Genomic DNA, 21,448 nt, shown 5'->3' on the forward strand with positions numbered 1-21,448 from the left:
ATTTAAACAGATAATGTTTAAAATTTCTTTTTGGTTGACTTTTGAAATATAATTTTGAATACTTTTGGTACTCTTGTTCTTTTAAAAAATCATAAAAGTAACATGATACAGCTGTTGAATTTAGATGACATTTATATAAAAGTCCCGTTATATATGCTGCAAAGCTAAACCCAAATATGTACATTCAAATTCATTCAATGTGCTCAATGGCCTTAATCAGATAGATAAATTTTATCTAGTATAAACCATAATTGTCTCTTATTCTTTTTGGGTGTATTCTAGAAGCAAGTGTTGTTAGGTTTTTTTAAGGCACTGAAAGAGAATTTGGGGGATTTTCTTTTTGCTCAGAAAAAAATTATATCTGGATTAATTTGGTACCACAGTTATAATGGTAATTCATTCATTCACAATAGAAAGCCATCCACAGAGAGGCCAGACTAGTTTGAGATTATTTCTTCTACCCAGAAAGGGACGGATGAATAAGTAAATACTTGCAAGACTTAGTTCAAAACCTGAGTATTTAAAAAAGGAATTCCTTCTTGATGGAAAGCTATATAGCAGTTCTCCGTTTGTCCAATTTTTTGTTCAGTGAATGCATTGGAATTATTAATTCTTGAAGATGTTAACAGTGGCTCTGAGCCTTTAAAAAGTTTTTTTCTTTCTGCCAAGGAGCATTGACTGTATGTTTATGTGTGCGTAACATTGCATATTTCCGAATTTCAATCAGTGCCTACATTTCTGGAAAAAAAATGAAAAATAGAGTGTGGGGTCACAAGTCCACTGTGTTACTGAGTTAGTTCTCTCTCACGTAACAAAAATCTCATCCTCTTCATTTTCCTCTGTGAATTAATGAACTTTCTCATTGTCACATTCAACTACACTTTCCATTTTTTAGATGTCTTGCAGGCCAATAAATAACCCAAACCAGCATAGGTAATTCCGTGACAGTTCGAACCACGTTTAGTGGCTATGTAAGAGCCACTGAGACCGCACCTGAAGAAAAGCACCTTGTTCCCTGTCTGAAAGTGTGGTGTCAGTCAAACAAAGTAACACTCAGTTCAAATTAGAGATTCAGTAGTTCAAAGTGATGTGGCCCACCCACATCATATTATTTATTATGTAATTTAGTACTAGTGGCCAATTTTCTTGAAGGTGTGAAAAATAAAGTTCAATGCATAAAAATGGGGAAAAGGGAAACTGAATCAATTTTGCTTACATTTATTTGTGGAGCAGTGTAGAAAACTCTCCATGCAAACAGCATCATAATACAAACAGATCTGATAATATTTTCAAGAGACTTATTCAGAGACTACTCTACAATTTCAAAAGTATGACTCTCTTATGTATCAAGAGACCAAAATTTTAGTCCTGAGATCCAAATTGATCTCCTGTTTTTACCTGGATCCTATTACAATACAATATTTTGGGGTACATGTTTTGCAACCTAAAACTTGTGTGCAGATGAACTCTCGTCTTAAGCAGAAATGTAACAATAAACATTTCATAAGATTGACACCAAACCCAAATTTAAATCTTGCATTCAACCTAATCTAGAATCCAAGTACTATTATTATGGCTTTTCTGTAGTAAGAAGATAAACAGCGAATTACATTCAGAAGCTTGTAATGTTTTGTCTTGTTAGTAGGAGTCAACAAGGTTGAAATCAGTGTGCTGGTAGTGGCAAAGTTGCTGAAGTAAATCCTTGGTTGTTTAAAAAGCATGGAAAATTTCCAACAATATTTCCAATGCAGGAATAATAAGTAAAGAAAGAAGGTACAAGTATTTTTTTTGCAAAATTGATTAGATGAAAACATAATAAATGAAAGGTTAAAAGTCTGAGGGAATTGTAGTAGATAGTAATTTCCCATGTTAAATGAGTTACATCTAAATTTATAGGAAAGCAATTCTGTCCACATAGCTTGTGGTGAATGTAAAATAAAAATGATAAAGCCTTACCATTCTTTCTCCGTGCAGAGATTAGTTCATTCATTCATTCCTGAAATGAACTGTGGTTCCAAGATGGAAAATCCAAAGGGGATTTTAAGCCAAACCTCCCCAGTGTCTCTGAAACTGAATTTTATGGTTTGTTGTTGGGTTTTTTTCCTTACAAAATTTGTCCTTTCTTTTATTATTCTCTAGTTATTTTTTGTGGGGATGATGACTGGCTGTTTGTATTTTTGTTTGAGTTCAGCTCACTCCCTACTGGACTGTATACAGGGACTGAACAGTTGACCATCACAGCTATAAGGTCTCATAATTCCTGTGGCATACCCTCAGCTTGGAGGCTAGTTATATACATTTCTGCATATTAGGTCAGAAAAAATAAACCTCACAGGCCTTTCCTGGGAACAGTAAGCAAAGAAAGCAGCATTTGTTACGCCAGCCCCTAGAGGCAGAGATTTAATGGGAAGGGAACTGTAGTATGCCTTCCCTGCACAGTCCTGCTGCCAACACATCTGGCAGCGCTGTCAGCCTGCCTGTCCGGTGGCCTCCCCGCTCTCCTGGGCACCCTCCAGCCTCTGCTCTGACTCTTATCTCAGCTGTTTCACCAGGGGAAGTCCTTGACTTTTCTATTTGTAACGCCTAGCAATCCTTTCAGCAGATACAAGTTTCTGCTGAAGTTGTTTTCAAGGCTTCTGCCCTCTCTTCAAAGATAAACATGGGATAAATGAAGAACTGTCGTTTTGAGTCAGCTATTTTTCAGTCAGAGTGTTATAGCCCAAGTATTAAGACAAAAAGAGAAACAGCAGATACGATAGGCTCTGAGATTATATTTATTCAGATGGCCAAAACAATGCTCTTTCTTGGGTTGTTTATAATGAAAAACATTTCTTAGTGTCCTGATATCATAGTATAGTATAACAACAGTGCAATCAACTGTATAATTTTCATACAGCTGTAATTCACTTCAGTTCTTAATTAGCTTTATGGCCATACAACTTCCACATAAGCTTTAAGAGTGCAGTTGTGCCTGTCAAATCATATTAGTTATGCAACAGATACTACCTTCAGGGCTCCCAAAGTATGACTGACCATGCAAGATTTCTGCTGCAAACAATAATTCCAGACGACAGTATTCCCTTGATCCCTGTATATATAGGAGGGAATTGCAAGAGCAGAGGTTGTTATCATCACATGTTATTTATTACATAACTGGGTAAAACAAAAATATGCTTTGCTTTGCTTCTAACCTGTGGGAGAAACACGTTCCCTGAAGCATTACATTGTCATAACTCAGGGATACCTGGTACGAAAAGGGTGTATATAAAATGAGTTCTACTTGTAGTTTTGGATGCATGTATTGAAAAGCAAGTTGTTGTGAGGTTTTATCCTAGTTATTAATTCATCAAAGCAGATTTGACAGAAATAATCATTTCTAAAGCTCTAGGGCAAACTCAATTTTACTTTGAGACTTTCCCTGTAAAAGGCTTATGATATAAACACCAAGGAAAAAAAACCCCTCTCTTTCCGTCATCATTCAATTCAGAGAAGTCAAAGCTTTTGACAACTGAGAAGTCAAAGCTCTTGAGAACTAAGAAGTCTCTAGTACTTCAGATGAAGAGAGAAAGTTGCCCACTTTAGCTCCATTTACAACTGCTTGTTGTAAATGCTAGTGCTGCAGGTATGTCAAGAGCACAGAGGAATTTCAGAGAGCAGCCGCAACTGAATAATTAAAAGGCTTGAAGGGGCTGTGTCAATGACTCAAGCAAAAAGGTCTAAAATACTGGACACCCAGCTGAAGTGGATGCTAATAGCTGTTATGAATATCAGCTGAAGATATTTCAAGGCTGAGAGTACGCTGTGGTTGGTATGGGACTACTCTGGGAGCAGAATTCTGAGTAATGATTTGTTTTGAAGCAAGGGAAAACTTAAGCTGATGATCAAACAAATTCCCCAAGAATAAGCTCCATGCTGCTCAGCAAACTAGTAGTAACTCCGTTCCTTAATTATTTGAGATTATATTGACCGACGCATTAGGGACTGTACTGCTGGTAGCCGGCTTGCCTTGGCACAGCAAAGAATTTACGGTTTGATAAACTCATATCTTTTTCCAAGGGAAGCGACAAAAGCATGTTATCAGACTGCTTTGCCCTACTGTAGTTAGGAACTGGAACAGTAAGTCACCAGATGATACTTGTTATCCTTTTCACCACCTGCCACCCGTCCGGACACCCAAGCATATGTCAAAATGTCTGTTTTAATTCCAACTGAAACAATACAAGAAATAAGAAAATGTAAACAACAATGGCATAGTATATAGATTATGCAGAAAGTTTATTCTGTTAGATTCTGAAAGTATTGTAGACACTTATCCAGGTGTATAAACTGTATGTAAATTAGTAACAAGAGTTCCACCCTGTAGTGCTGTAAAGTTTCTCTTAGAGGATTATGAAGATAAAAATATGCTTGTATGTGTGGCTTTGTGCTTCAAAATTCTGATTCGATTTGACTTGAGATCATTGGCTTTTACTAAATATGATATTTTCATTTGGTATGTAACGTTAGTTATAAACTTAAGGACAGAGGGTTTTTAAACAAAATTGTGAACAGAATAACACCGCTGGACTAGCAGTTTCTGAATTCTAGAGCAAGACCTACAGGCAGAAGTTTTAATGATACTTTTGAAAAGTGAGAGAAGAGTTTTAAAATTTAAATCTCATTTTCAAAGCTAAGTTAAGGGCTTTAACATCAAAGTATGCTGTGTAGCCTTACAAGTTCTTGACCGCTAAGGTGTAAAATGAAAATACTGATTAGGAGGTATGACCCAAAACACCACTACATGGTTCATTTGATCAATAGCTGATCTCTAAAACAAAATCCACTGAAGATACCCGAACACTTTCCTTACTACCATGCAATTTGCATTGAGGTTTACTGCGAATCCAGTTCCAGCCGCTGAAAAATTAAAAAAAAGTACCACCATTAGTTAGACACTGTCAGAATATCACTTTAAATCTATTTGAATATTTCTTAACATGTTATAAATAATAACACATACCATTAACTATTTAGAAACTTGATTAAAACAGAATGAGCCTAGGAATACCTTCCAAACTTCTGTTGAACCGCACTTTAGTTCAGATAAAAGCTGCTTTCAGTAACTCAAGAGGAAGCAGCAAACCGAGCCCTTTTGAGATCATTGCTAGCTTTTGTCTTAAATAAGCAGATTTAGTCCCAGCTTCATCCTACTGGCTGATAAGATAAACCACCTGGACATGTTTTTTTCTTAAATCGATTTCTTTGGCGGGGGGAGGGGGAGAATTAGGAATGACTTCAGTTCAGCTCTGGCTGCTTGTGGGTACTCTAAAGCACTGACTATTTTGATCCAACTAAGATTAACTTAATATTTAAATATATATATATATATATATCTTTGTTGAGCAGTGATGCTGTTCCTCAAGACATCTGTTTTTTTCTGACACATGATCACAAATTTTAGAGGCTTTTCATCCTTTGCCTCACTGTTTTTGTGAGACATGTAGCGTCTTTTTGCTGTAAAGGATAAAATTAAACACTGCAGTTTGGTATATGTTGTGCCTGTCAAAAATAAACACATATGGAGTGAAACCTTTTCATTATTTAAATGAAGGACAAATCTGTGACTGCCCTTTGTATAGACAAAAATTTACGTATGTTGTTGAAGAGTAACAGCAATGGTAAAATCAAGACATTTTAATAGGAATTTTGACAAGTGAAAAATGTGGTTTTCAGAAAACCTATTAGTTACACGTGTAAATCTTAACATAGGGAGGAACGTAAAGTCCAGTTTCATTTTACGTTGTTATTTCATAGGAAACTCTCCAAACCAACAGACATAAATGTTACTCTGACTCATCACAGCCTTTTACTATGAAGCCCAAATACATTTTAATAGTTAAATTCAGGTATCAAGTAAAAATAATGAGAGTGGTTTTTTTCACAACGCACATATTACTTATATTAGTCTGATATTCAATAGATTTTGATCAGTGAATAATTTAACTTTATTCTCCCATGCTATATTGCATCAGCTGCCTTACAGAGGCAAGAACACTCGCTAGGTGGATTTGTTGAGTTGAACTTAATTTTGTGTGAAATGTGGTGTCTCTGTTCCTATGAAATAGGCCAATTCTGTTCCTCTTTTGGTGTGGTTCTGATAGCTCATGTATGGGAGATGTTGCCATCATCTTGAACCTTCTTTTGTAATATTAGATATGCACAGACTTTAAATGTTTTCGGTGATGCTGATATGCTATTTTAGTTTGTGTTGATGATTTTTAGATATTATTTGAACCCTCAAACTCTAGAATGCCTATGGGTTTGATTATTCTAGTGCTTACATTTTAAGTAACTTCATATGCAATTTCATTCCACAGGAATTTGCTGCACTGACTAAAGAATTAAATGCATGCAGGGAACAGCTGCTTGAGAAAGAGGAGGAGATTTCAGAACTGAAAGCCGAGAGAAACAACACAAGAGTAAGTATACAGCAGACCTTTTCTGGATATCATGTATGTGTAAAGCAGGAGGAATATACTTATATATAAATTTAGATCTTCGTTTGTATAAATAAGAAAGCAAAATTCCAACCCTTTAATAAGTATATGAGACTTGTAAGGTTCTAAGTAACAGGACATATCTATGCACAGTCCTGAAGGAAATGAGTTTGTGTGTTAGCAAGATATACTACAAAAATAGCACATTTTGTATATTACATGACAAGTTGATTCCGTTTAAATGTTTTCTAAAGCAGGGGACTCATGCAGCCTTCCAACCCCCAGGGCCTGCCTAAGTAGCCTGCACACATCCTCATCTTTTATCAAGGCAAAAGGCAAGGTTACAACAAACCCAGCTTGTGCCTTGGATTTGATCCGGATGAGGATGAGATGAAGGCTGCCACACATCTCACAGTCAGTCTGTTGTTTAGTCTAGACATAGCCATGTGACCCTTGAAGTAAATGTCATTTGCCATACAGCTGAGTGAGAACAAGATTTCACCCTTAAATTTACCATGTTCTACTTCAATCAGAAGATGTTATTCTGCCTCGGAACAAGAGTATGTGATAGCACCTTCTGAAAATTCTCAAATGGTGTACAGAATGGTTTTCAGAATAAAATAATTTGCACATGCAAGTGTCTGGGCAAAGGCAGAATTGATCAAGAAACGGAAGAGGGGAGCAAAGAAGGCTTTATGGGGTGTGGAAAGGTGTCAGAAAAGAGATGGAATAGTCCCAGATCAAACAGGACTCAGGCTGATAATGAACATATGGTATAGATCTCAGAGAGGCAGAACACCAAGGATGTTTTCTCACATCCATATTTCAATCTTCTCTGATCTGGGTAACTCTTCCTGTTTTCCTCCTCTCACCTCACTGAACTAATAGCCCTTTGGCTACTAAGATAACAACTTTTCTTGGTCAGTTTATTTTCATTCTGAAGGAAACCTAACAATGTACATGACAAAAGAACTGAGAAAGCGTTTTTCTCCCTTTCTTCTGCCCAGCTATAGCACCATATAGACTTCAGAACCATAGACTTCAGAAATCCAAGGAAGGACAGAAGATACAGATGCCTACAAAGAGGCAAAGCTGTCCCATCTAATTCTGTGCTAGCTTGAAGGTGCAGGAGGTGGTGACATTTAGCACGAAATGGGTTTGGGAAATGTGATGGGAGACATAGGTGAGACCTCCTTTTTCTCCCACGAGTCTCATACATTCTGAACAGTCAAAAATGACTCACACAAAAATAGAATTAAATAGTGTAGAAGCACATAGGATTTGCACTGCATTCTTTAGGTTTTTGCAAACAATCTCAACTACAAATCTGAAGACCTTCTAAAGCCGCTTAAATTATCAGTAATTGCTACATGTATCAGTTATTTTATTATTTAAGGTAAAAATTGGAAAGTCAATTGAGAGAATATTTTACATAGAATAAAGAATACTTCGTGTTAAGTTCCAGCACAAACTTTTTAATACAGTGATGTAGTTAAAATATACACTCCATTGCAGCTATTCAATAATCCACATATACCCATTCATGCACACAACATATAGCCATTTGCCTTTCTTTACAGAAAAAACACCGTATAAACTAAATTTGCAATGCCATCTCCTCAGTTGACTCAAGTTCTTCATAAGTATGCGCAAAAACTGTCTAGTGCAATGCTTTATCCATTTTGCTACAAAGCCCACTGAGCACCAATTTTGGTATATTAAAACTACAGTGTACCAATACTTACTGTGGGTCTGATACAAGCAGTGCAGACTAGCAAAAGTCCCAAGACAGCCAAGTAGCCAAAGATAGTCACTTGCCAAACAACTGTGAGAGAAAAGGAAGATGAGTCAACTGCAAGTCATCACCTAAGTCAGGCTGAGCCCTGTCATAGGCACTTTCTGTGCAAACCAAGAAGCTTAAAGATCATCCATTCTTATGTTTCTTGTGTTATGTAAAGGAAAAATCGGTAAGAGATTTTCCAGGAGAACTAATGCCAACAAATGAGAGTTATAGAGCGTGATAATTCTTGTGAGAAGTCCTTGCAGTTCAAATTAGTAAACTCTACCAGTGTGTTTCCCAAATGAGGACAAAGGTAGGTATTGGAGATGAAAAGATTTAGGCTATGAAAAAATACAGGAAATGCAGGAAATGTTACAGTAAACAAGAAGATACAGTCCAAGTATTAATGGGGAAGGAGAGAGAAAAAATTCAGAGATATGCCTTACCCTGACCTCTAGCATTTTTATTAATAAGTGATCACTCTATCATGTCATGTGTGTGTTCTTGCCAGGCTCTAAGCTGCTATATGCTGCATTAGTTGCCAGAGTTTGCTGTAATGGTCATGCTGTCTTATATAGGCTCCTGTACACTTCTTTTATAGGGAAAGACCAGAATTTGAGATACAAAGCTGTAGTCTTCAGAATACAGTCTCGGTGACATGCTAGTGATGAAATTTCTAGCAACGTCCATTGCCTATAAAGAGGCACTTTTGCCAACTGAGATGTATGCTGTTACTAGTGCAAACCAGCATTAATATTTTGTGAGACAAAGTTGCTTCAAAAATTTCTGTTAATTAAGCAAAAATTCTAATAAAGTAATAATATTTGGAGGGCTACTGATACACTTTTGCAATGAGGAAATTAAATGCCTTTTCTAATATATAGAGTTAGTCCAACTAATGCTTCTTTCTCCCATCCCACTAGTATTCACACTTAACCCAGCTCTAGCTTGGCTGTGCTAGCAAGGTTTACTTGCCCTCCCAGGACGCGCTCATGCATAACTGCATGTACTGGAACTACTCACTACAGCCACTCTTGCCCCAGGTAGCGCTTCCTACTGCTATTAAATAAAGAGCTCAGTTCCAAATTCTCAGATGGCTGTTTTTAAATTTTTTAATCCAACCTTTTATCTTCTTCGGGTAACAGTATAAAAATACTGTGTGAAGCACCTACTGCTTCAAACAGAAGATCAGCAAGAAGAAATAAACGTGGCAGCTCTGTCAGGTTCTGAGTACACACCAGCCTTCTAACTCCCTTCTACATTTTCAGTAATGCCCAACTGGCAGTTTTTCTTTACTCTAGACGCACACCTATTTGTTTCTTTATTTCTTGGCAACAGCCTCTTACAGTTTTTGCCAATCTCCACACAAACAAACAAACAAAAAAAACCCCAAACAACAACACACATCCTGATTTGCCACTCTGTGCGAAGCTGTAGTTGCAAACCCTGACAGTAACATGTATTAGAGAGAGGCTGTGGTGGAATTACATTCTTTGGGACTCATACACTCCAGGTCTTGCCCAAAATACCAGGGTTTAAACCTTACCCCAATATTTAATCAGGTTCCTATTTAATCTTTGTAACAGCATTCTTAAGCAAAGCTTCCTACTGACCCTTTGCTGTTGAATATGTATTTTTACTGCCTACAATAATTAATTTTTTCTGACATATTACAGCAGAAATATTTTCATGTCAAGAACATAGCTGGCAACTTCATGGGTCAGTACGCGAGGCAAAATAGAAAATGCAGGAGCATGTGTGTACGTAGTGATTGGTGTGGCGTTGCTGACAGGAAGACAAACAGGTTCTCTCTGGAAAATCATTACATAGGACTTTGAAAATATATACAAAAATATCTTAATAGAAACTGTTACAGTTATTTCTCTGGATATTCTCTAGCTAGAATGATCACCTAGAGCATGTAGAAAGACAGCATCTTTTCGGAAGCAGGAACACACGTCAATGTCATCTAGCATATTATTTAATGGAAATTATAACATCAATTTGGCTATGCTAAGTTTAAATTAAAATTGAAAGTTATTTTTGTCTCAATCTGTATTCTTTAAAAGTAAGGAAAAGGTTCTGGGATTAACTTATTAAATCAGAATGTGGTTATGAGGAAATTTGGGGTTTGGTTTGGCAGATGAAACAAAAAATATTACAATACTGGTATGGATTAATCTGATAGTGTTTTTTTCACTACAACAAAAAACCAGACACCTACACATAGTTTTTGTATATAGCATAAAATGTTACTTAAATTGCTCTGAAATATTTTAGTTCCATCAGTTTTAGAAACAAGAAAAATTAAAAGCATGTTGATGAATGAACAGCAGTAATAAAGACGGGATCATCATCTTTCTTTTACTTAATACCTCAGAAGCTGAAGCATTTATTAAAGTGAACAAGGCTGACTTAGGTTTAATGTTATTCATATTTTATTGTCTCAATTCCTTAGTGAATGGTTTATGAAACATCTTCAATTAGGCACTGCAGTCTCATAATACCCATAGATCAGTACTTAAACCTGTATTTTATGATTAAATTTCCCTTTTATTGTGTTGAAAAACTCTAAGAATATCTTTTAAAGTATGAGTTTAAGTCCTTCATTTAGCTCATTTTCTTAGAGATCCTTTTACTTACATGAGTTTGATAGGTGCTGAAACTAAATTGCGCACTGTAATTTCTTTTTTAGCCATGGTAACATGAGTTCTTACAGTCTGAAAGCACTGGGTACATGAAAATAAGTATAACAGTTTCCTAAAGTTCTGTAAAGGCAAAAAAAAAAATTATTTACTGATGTAAATGACAGTAACTTTCATTATTTTTGCTTCAATATTATGGTCTATCTTCCGGACTCGTGTTTCTTCTTTCAAAATAAGAACTTCTGTCACAGAGAACAGGGTGACAATAGATAGTAAATGTAATATATAGTAATTCAATACCTATATTTTCAGACACTTTATAAACTAATAGTTATTATATTTGTGTTATTTATTCTCATAATGAACCTCTTTATTCATTTCTATTACTTTTATCATTATCCTGTATTAAGTTTTCTTTCATACTTTTGCTTCAGGTATGTGTGTTTCCATAAGGTTTTAGGTTGCCAGTATTTTCTTCTATGTCATGGATGTACAGAGAGACAGACATGAGATATATGCTGCAGTTAGGCAGTAACTTTGTTTTTTCAAAGAAAGATTTTCACTGGCAATTTGCCAGGCACCCCAGCTGACCATGCGTGCAAATTGGTTTCCACCACTGTGGAACAATGCTGAAGAAAATGACTGGTTTTCTGACTGGTTTTAGAGATAATCTTCAACCCCATGTCTGCTTATTTTACTTGTCTTCTTAGCTTGCACCAGAGATAAAGATTCACTGAACAATGTGCATTCTAAATATAGACTGAATGGAAATTCAATTTTGCTTATGCTGGTGAGAAATTTTAAGCTGGACCTCGAAAGAGAATTGTCTTCTTAGTGGGCTGCCCTATTCATCTAAGGAATCCCTTAAGCTAAGTCTGTCTCGTTTTCGTAAATCCCTTATCTTTTATATTTTCCCCCTGTATTCCATTATTTATGCCTCTACTTTTCTCTCCATCACCCTCTCCCGATTCTTCCATTTCTCCATTTATTATCCTGCTCTTATCTTTTTGGTTTTTTACAAACAGGTTTGTTGAAAATCAAGAAAGTTAAGATAAAACATTTTATATCGTTTAAAATCCAGGTCCTGTAGTAATACAAACTCTACTGAGTCACACTAATTTCAATTTACCGAGTCATCATTCCTAAAAAGGTTTTAACCTTTTTCATTTTCCATATGTAAATCATGTCCATGTAGTAATAATGGTAGAGTATACTATAGGTAGGTGATTGATAACCTACACCAATGTAGTTTACATCATTAAATTTAACCATCCATTTCCATTTCACAGAAACCAATCACTTCCATAAGTGCTTTGGAAGTGATTTGAGACATAAAGGAAGCTGGGTATATTCCAAAGATTTCTCTATTCTTCTTGATTTAGTTCTAATTAACGTTAGAGATGCTTCGTTCACTCACAAAATGCACACTAGAGCATTTTTCAGTCTTTAAATGTTTATTTTTAAACATTCTTTATGCTCATGAAGAGTCCAGAGCCCAGAAACCTTCATCCCTTTTAGCTAAGATACAATTATCAACATGGCATCTTGAGCATCCTAAAATTTGCCCAGCATAAGAGTAAAATTCACTTGTCAGATTATTTCATAATTAATTGTCAAGATGATGCTTTCCAGTAGAAAAAGCATAGCGATGATGTGTGGGTGATTGTGTCCCGCTTGCTGCTGTTGATCTTCGTCTTCTTTTCTCTGCAAGCTGCCTGTCCCTCTGAGTGCTCCACAACTGCGGCAGCTTGACAGCAGTGCGAGGGAGCAGAAAATGCGCAGCAGCACACGATCTTTATTAATGCCAGAGTTTAATTGCAACATGCTAAAATACCTAAAGCTGTTTCTAACAGTTCTTTTGTAGTTTAAATGAACTACCGATGTTGTTACAATGTTGTTTTGTCGTGAAATCTTGTGGTGTTCTCACAAATATTTGGAATAGTGATTCTCAAATTATGTAGGGGGGAAGTCCTCAGTGTGCCCCCATGCCCACAAGGCATTGTGATTTCCTTCAGTCATTAAACTTAAACATTGCTTGGACACACCATTATCTTCAACGTCAATTTTATACGTTTAGGTGTTCCCCCATCATTGTAGCAATGGGACATTTCACAGTTCTTCCCGGGGAAGTAGGGAAGATCTATTACCCTTTTTTTAAATATAATTGCAGTTGGGACAAAGATGGATAAAACATCAGTATCGTTTCAGCAGAGCAGGGGGCAAGGATTTGCCATCAGGTGCTCAGTCACAGTCAGACGTCCCAACCCTTGAGTTCTACTCCCCTTTCAGCGTGGCTGGGACTAATGTGGCACTGGGAGACCTGGTTAATAATAATACTCTCTGCTCAGCTGGCTTTGCTGTAAGCAGTGCTCACAGAATTTGTGGATAAATAGAGTGGGCTTTTGTTGAAAAGCAAAAATAAGAAATTTTTACAAGCCAGAAACCTATGTCAGCATGCCTTCTTGAGCATTGTTAGGGCTGGCAATAAGGAAAATTCCAGCATTCAGAGGTAGTTTCCAGAAAAATGAACCTCTGCAAACTGACTAGCTTGAGTGAATAAGAACAGAAAGAAAAAGCATGAAATGTTCACAAGTAGTGCAGTAATTCTCAACGAGTGTTTTGACACTTAGCTGTGACGTCGACTTATCTGTCTTTATACAGTAAAATAGGCAACACAATATTTTGCACTTGATTTATTTAATGACTATGAAATATATGCAGAAATAAGTGGTTTTGTCACCTCTAAAATGGTAATTCTAAGCTAAAGGCAACAAAAAAAGCTTTTGTGTATGTTAAATGGATGACTCGTTTGTTTTAGTTTTATGTAGTATACATGTTTCTAACATGGCAGTAACTTAACCTAAAGTTAAATATATTATCTGCTGCTGTACAAAGGGCTAGGGTGCTGCACTGTTCATCCCACATAGTAAACTCCCGCATGCTCACGCCGCTGGAAATTCTGTGTTCCCACCATTCTACCCTCTTCTCATACTTGCAACCTTGTTAAAATGTTTTTTTCCTCTTCATCAGTCTCTTCAAACTCCATTATTTCTTCTCTTAATAAGGTTTTTGTTTTTCTTCTGTCCATGCTGACTTCAAATTCCCTGTTGAGATTGTCCATCTACACCAGTTCAAAACGGTGCTGGATATATATTCACTTTTTTTTCCTGTGCTCCTTATTTATCTGTGTGCTATAGGTTATGTGTAATTCCTTCCATCATTAAAGTGTTTTCCGTATTAAGAATTCTGTGTCACCATCATTTTTCTTCCCTCCTAAACCAGATTTTCTCATTTTCTCTTCCAACTAAGACTTGTATACAGGCTCTCAGAATTCTCCTTTCCAATCATCAGAGTGTTTGTCTGGGAGATAAGTTGTTTAGGATAGTAGGGCATCAAATGTGATAAATTTTGCTTAGTGTTAGGCCAAAAATTAGTTCCCAAGGTTTTGTTATTGACTGTTTTAGCGGGTGTCAGTTTGAACTACAGACTTATGGAAGGTTTGGCCATGCTAACAGCTCAGCTGTGGTTCGACATTTTCCTTGGGGTTTTTTTTACAGTTTTCCCAGAATTTCATAGCATTTTGACCAGGTTTAGAATGTTCCAGAGGTAGCTATGATGCATTGAAAACTTTCTGCATAAAGAGAGGTAGACGAGACAGACAAAAGAGTAGGATGAGCCAGGCTCTAACAGGATCATCCAGCAAGTGGGAATGACTGTGGAGAAACATCTGTCCACAGCATAGTTCAGTCAGATTCTGGCTACCCCAGGGCTACAGAGTGGGCCAGACTCCGGCTACAGAGAGAAGGAAATGTTGCAGCTGCATAGTCTCTTTTGAGAGATGGGGCAGAGAGTAGACCATAGTGTTAGAAATCAACTGTTGACTTACTTTCCTCCAGCTGTCTCCTAAATAACTAGGTGGTCTAGAAAAATCACAAAAATATATGAATTCAGACCAAAATTTAGAAATTCACTTCTATTCATGATAGCAGTTAACTGTGTATTTAAGTACTGCTACGAAGAGAAATACTCTGTAAGTATTTGGAAGCTATTCTGATCTTATCTGAGTTACAGCCTTATCACATCCCTGGACCGAGTTCCTGATGCCTCTGTGATGAGATGAATAGGTCTCTTCAAATTCGCTTGTTACTTTGGACTGCCTCAAATAATTAAAAATCCACCTAGATCTGCTGTCAGCCCTAGAGGCATCAGATGACAAAGCTTGTGAATTTCTTTCTCATATGCTTTTGACAAATACAGGCCATCACTTGAAGTCAGAAATATTCAGAAATGGCAGAAATATCCTCCTTTCTTTAACTATGTGGAGTCATTACAATTCTTAATGTATTAACATTGTTTGCATATGTGTTCACTGTTTTCTGTGAATAATACAGTTATTGTAACATAATAACCAGGAGCACATCCAGAGACAAGAACCACGTTTGAAGCAAAGATGACATCAAACCCTAATCATTCCTGGCTTAATAGAAATATATCACAACTACAATGTGATTACACTCTGGTTTTGCTCTTCTGTGTCTATTAATTCATGTAATAATAAAGGTCTTTGTGGGGCTGAGAATAACTATGGATCACAGACACCTATATATCTTTACTATTAGTAGCTATATTAAGAACCACATTGAGGGAGAAATAATAAACAATTATCTATGCAACTTTCAGATTTCCAGTTCGTTGACTTAGATATAATTGTATGTTGCAATTACAATGCATTTAACATGCATTGTGATTCATGAATGTAGCTGCCCTGCTTTAACCTTACAGCTAACCAATTCTCTTTTATGTTCAGATAGTAAGAACAGCAATGGTAGCCCTATGAAAGTATAGACAAATGGGGAATTTTCTATACCACATCAACATAACATTTTAATTTTTATTTAACCTCAGAGTAATAATGAAAAATAATTATCATATCTTTTTACAATAGGTTATTTAAATTTTTTTATAGATATTTACAATAGCCTGAAATTTCTCTTAACAGACCTTTTTGTCTTCCATCATGTTTGTAATATAACAGGGACAATAAACATTTTAGAGCACATGCTAGTGACAAGCGCCATTAGCTGTGGCATTTAGAATGAATAGTCTTAAAAATTTAATAAAATACACTGTTTACTTTTAAATATATTGTTAAGTAACTTCCAGTATAAATTAAAAATATATTACAGTTAAGGTGAATTAATTATACTTCTTTAGTATTTTTGAATGATGCTTCAGACTGATTTTCATTGCTATTTGGTTGTTAATGCTCATCAATGACTATCACAAAACATATTGTAAATACGTGCTTAATTTATCTAAACAGTGACCCTATGCTGAGTGACTTGTTGTTCTTGCTTTTCATAACAGAGTTTTAAGTGAAATCAGGAGTAGATTTCCTATTTTTCTGTTTATTCTATCTATCTATCTGATTTAGAATCATGAAATACTGTCAGTAATTCCAGCAGTCTCTCCCACAATGATGTTGCCAAGCAAATTGCCATTTGGTACCATGCACTTTGTACTTTAGAATTTCCACGGCATTTAGGTGCAAAAAAATTAATAACCTTTTATATCAAATCCAATAGCTGTTACTGGAGCATTTGGAGTGCCTTGTCTCAAGACACGAAAGGTCACTGAGGATGACAGTGGTGAAACGGCAAGCACAGTCTCCCTCAGGAGTTTCCAGTGAAGTTGAGGTCCTCAAAGCTCTGAAATCTCTGTTTGAGCACCACAAGGCTTTGGATGAAAAGGTACAGTATGGAAAAAAAGCTTACTAAATACACTCTTTAACTTACTTAACTGTGCCTTATGATGCACCAGAGCAAAAGTATTGTTTATTAACTTCTTGGAATATGTTCTGTACTTACAGCATTTACACATGTCCAGAGAAATCCATAAAAATGTATGACAAATAGCTGTAACGCACTTCACTTTAGCTGTCTTTTGTAGGCAATAGTACTGACTTCAAAATAAGCAAATCTCACCCCCTACCAAACATGCTTATTCTATTTAGCACTAAATAAACATGACACCACGGAATTTATTGTTTGTATGATATGCTTTGAAGTTATTACTCAGAAAATGTAGGTATCTCAAATTTTAAAAACACACAGAATAAAAAGGCAGAATGAGATGTTTCTAACTACATAAAGGAACTTGCCTCTTAAAATTTTTCAGGAGGAAATCCTCCTAAGTTTCAGAGATGTTTTTGGCATTTACTATGTAAGCACAGTGTTATCTCTACAAGTAGGGTAACCTAAAGTGAGTAGTAGATCCTTCGTTATCAGAGGTAATGAAGGGCTTACAGAATCAAGATAAAAATCACTGATGATAACTGCATATAGTCATGCTAATTAAGGGGGTCTTTCCCCTGGATTCCTGTGCTGGAAAGAATCCTATGTGTGAATGAAACTTTGTGCAATTATGAGGGATCACCTTGAGCATTGCTTTACATTAATTCAGAAATCCAGTTCATGTCTAGAAAAAATATGCTCAGAAGATGACGTATCTGAACTAGTAAGAGCCTCGAAACTACACATGTAGGGAGCACATGAGAACCATTGCGCACAAGCAAAGAACCTAGTTCCTTGTGGGGTCTGTCTTGGCTGATTTGCTTGGGCTCATCGCGGCGGCTGAGTTGCTTCTCTGTTTGAGATGGTTGGGTAAGAGGAAGAGGAAACGTGCAGCACCTGAAACTGCTGAGCTGTTCTGTGTCGTGGTTTAAACCCACCTCACAGAACCACGAAGCCACTCACTCACTCACAGATAGAACCACGAAGCCACTCCCTCACTCCCCCCAGTTGTGATGGCAGAGAGAATCAGAAGGTTAAAAGTGAGAAAAAACTCGTGAGTTGAGATCAAGACAGTTTGATAGGAAAAGCAAAAGCCACACGCACAAGCAAAGGAAAACAAGGAATTCATTCACTGCTTCTCATCGGCAGGCGGGTGGTCAGCCATCTCCAGGAAGGCAGGGCTTCATCACGTGTCATGGTTACTTGGGAAGACAAATGCCAGAACTCCAAACGTCCCCCCCTTCCTTCTTCTTCCCCCAGCTTTATATACTGAGCATGCCGTCACATGGTATGGAATAGTCCTTTGGTCAGTTGGGATCAGCTGTCACGGCCGTGTCTCCTCCCAGCTTCTTGTGCACCCCCAGCTGGCTTGCTGGTGGGGCGATATGAGGAGCAGAAAAGGCCTTGACTGCCTAGCAACAACTAAAAGCACCAGCATGCTGTCAAAAGTATTTCTTATCCCAAATCCAAAACATAGCACTATACCAGCTGCTAATAAAAAAGTTAACTCTACCCCAACTGAATCAATGACATTTGTGTAAAACTAATTCACTGGTCTCACAGTAATAAATTTAACTTCGTTACATTCAGAAATACACGCAGAAAGTTGACTATATTTAAGGAACTATTAAAAGAAACAGCTTTATGAAAAGGGTAACAATACTTATATAGTAATATTTATTTTTCATTGCTAATAAAGGTATGAAATACTGTGGGTTTTGAGTAATACTGGGTTAACTATCAGGTTCAAAGTTAAATGAATTTAAGGAACTTATGCCAAATCAAAATTTATTTTGTGTTTAGGTTTATCTCTTTAGTTATATATTCTATTCAGTTACATATCGTGAAAGCATATATAAAGAAAATCTGGAAAAGGGAATATAATGAATTCTAGCCACTGTAAACAGTTAATTGTAATAAGATGTAATAAGACTGGATGTCATTAAGGTTTACAAAATCCTGTATTATTAAAAATACCTTTTGAGGATTGATAGGGTTTATAGTCTCAGCTTTGATCTTTTGTTTAACGCTTTAAACACTGATAAAACTATAAAGAGAGTAGGGAACTGTTCTGCTTTTATGCTTTCTGACACTGTGTTGGGTAGATATGAGAAATACTAAAAACTAAACTTTAAATAGATTCTGATTATGCAGCAGTTATACTTAAAACATTTTCTTTTGTGAATGTTTTAGTGTTTAGGTACTAAGAAATTTATTTTACATCTCATTTTGAAAATTATTGTACGGAATTATATTGAAGCTAAATATAATATTTTGACCTGTATTATTGAAAAGTCTATTTTTTTTATTTTTTTTAATGTAACAGATTAAAATCAGTGTTCAGTTCTTTTAAAAATTTTGGAGTGACACAGGTACATCTTAGGTATGTAATGGGTCTCTGTCCCAGTGCTAATGATATTTATCAGTGTAGAAAAATCAGCCATCTGCAATAATATTAACAGGACATTTCTTACATTATCAAAAAGTTTTAAAATTCATTGACCAAAATTACTTTTTCCTGTGTGCTATTCATCTATGCCTTGAACCTTTTTTATTTTGATATAATAAATCATATTTTCATTATAAAACGTTCCAAGATCAATCAAGGAAACAGTTTAGTAAATCATTTTAAAATAACTTGTTATAAACCTAACGCACATTATTTTCAGGTACAAATCCTGTCTAAAATTATGTTTTTATTTTATAGTCGCTCTCTTCAGAAGGATTGGATGAAAGATGTTTTATATATCATCCAGATACCTGATAATATAATGCTATTGCATTATACCACACATTGTCACCATTATTGGTATTTTTATTCAAAAATAATGCAAGTAAAAAAGACTGCGTAAACCCAAATGTGCTAAAAAACCTTCATGGAATGTGAGTCATATATTCCACACTTTCTTTGGCAGAAAAATGATATAAGTTAGATTTGTTTCAGACCCTTCAAAAATAAGGTATTAATCAATCTATGAAAATTCGTTGAAGTTATTCAGAGATTAGTAGAATAACGTAGGTTCGACCTGCTAGAGGACATCTGCCCCAACCTCCTGCTCAAAGCAGGGCCAGCTGTTTCAGGTTGCTTGGGGTCCTGTCTAATCAACTTCTGAGTATCTCCAGGGAGATATTCATACACTCATTGTATTTTTTTTTCCATAATACCTAGCTGGAATTTCCATTGTTGAGTCTTGCACCTGTTCCCTTTTGTCCTGTCACTCTACATCTCCAAGAAGCAGCTGTCATTTTTTTCTCCACATCTTCTGGTTAGCTAGTTGTAGACAGCAATAAGGTCTCCCATGAGCGTTCCTTTCTTAAGTTTGACCAGACCTACCTCTCTCAACGGCTTCTCATATGCCATGTGCTCCAGCCCATGACCAACTTGGTGGGCCTTCATTGAAGTCTGTCAGTGTCTTTCTTGTACCAGGGAGCCCAAAACCAGATGCAGTCTCAAAAGTCCAGAGGGGAATAATCATTTCCCTCAACTTACTGAGTGAACCATGTGTCTGGCCTTATCCACCCCTAGGTCTTTTCTGCAAACCTGCTTTCTCTACCTCAAGACTGTCCCATTGCCTGGGGCTATTCCATTCATAGTAATGGGATGCCACTTGGACTTTGTGTCACTGATCACAAACCTCTGAGCCTTGCAGTCCAACCAATTTTCTGTGCACTCTATAATCCACTTATCCAATTCATATCTCACCCCTTTCTCTGAGAGAAAATGGAAGATCTTGCAGAAGGCCTTGGTAAAGACAAAGTAAAAAATTTTCACTATTCTCCCCTCATCCATGTAGCCAGTCATCTCATCACACCAGGCAATAAGGTTGGCCAGATGTCATTTGCCTTTGGCAAAGTCATACTGGCTCTTGCCTATCACCATCTTGTCCTTTATGTGCCTGGAAATGGCTTCCAGAAAGGCTTGCTCAGTAGCCTTCCCAATACTGGCCAGCTTGTACTTCCCTGTATCTTCCCAGGATAATTCCTGCCTTTCATGATGGTGGACACAACATTTGTAGCTTTTCCACTCATCAGGAATCTCCCGTGACTGCCGTTACCTTTCAAAGATGAGAAAGGCCTCACTATGATGAGTTAATCAAGTCTCTCAGCACCCTTGGATGCAGCCAGTCTGCTCCCTTTGACTTACATGTGTCTTGTCCTGCAGTCTTGTGGATTATGCTTCGCTCTCACAGACTCTGCTGCTATGCTCAGGGAGTCCTGAGGGCAGAACTTTGTAGGAAATACTGAGGCAAAAAACCACGATATATGATATATTGATGTCACAGGAAATAAACACTGCCCCATCAGAAAATGCACCCAGAAACAAAGTAGGCTAACGGATAAAGAGTAATAAAAACTGTCAAAAGTGCATTGAAAATGTATCACAACCCTTTGCAAATGTTTTTTTCTTCGCGAAAAATGTTGACATCGAAACCAATAATTTAGCAGTTACACCCTTGAAAGAGCATAAACTCATATTTTCATAGAAATGTTTGCCTTTTAAATTTACAAAAATCCTAAGAAAGTCTTTACCTTCTTCCTAAATGCAAATTTTCTTTCACGTTTTCACTTCCTACACTAAAACAGCTTGAGGTGTTGTAACAAGCTCTGCCAGAAAACTTAGCAAGGCTTGCTATGTACACAGTACAAGAACTACAAAAACGTCCCCATTACTATAACAAAATGCAATGAAAAATACAAAACAGACTGGAAGACAGAAAATAAAACATATCAATTCAGGGTTCATATTTCCAGAAA

General features: G+C 36.6%; 1 protein-coding gene across 7 annotated transcripts in view; it reads left to right on the plus strand.

Annotated features, from left to right (window-relative positions):
• Positions 1 to 21,448, plus strand: part of PPFIA2 (PTPRF interacting protein alpha 2) — a 340,023-nt gene that overhangs the window by 204,319 nt on the left and 114,256 nt on the right. For all 7 annotated transcript variants that reach the window (XM_063322857.1, XM_063322852.1, XM_063322853.1 and 4 more), the window contains 2 exons: positions 6,357 to 6,458; positions 16,487 to 16,651. In XM_063322857.1, the coding sequence (XP_063178927.1) occupies positions 6,357 to 6,458; positions 16,487 to 16,651 (267 nt within the window). The remainder of the gene's footprint in view (positions 1 to 6,356; positions 6,459 to 16,486; positions 16,652 to 21,448) is intronic.

Source organism: Chroicocephalus ridibundus, chromosome 1 (assembly GCF_963924245.1).
Source record: "Chroicocephalus ridibundus chromosome 1, bChrRid1.1, whole genome shotgun sequence".
NCBI lineage: Eukaryota > Metazoa > Chordata > Aves > Charadriiformes > Laridae > Chroicocephalus > Chroicocephalus ridibundus.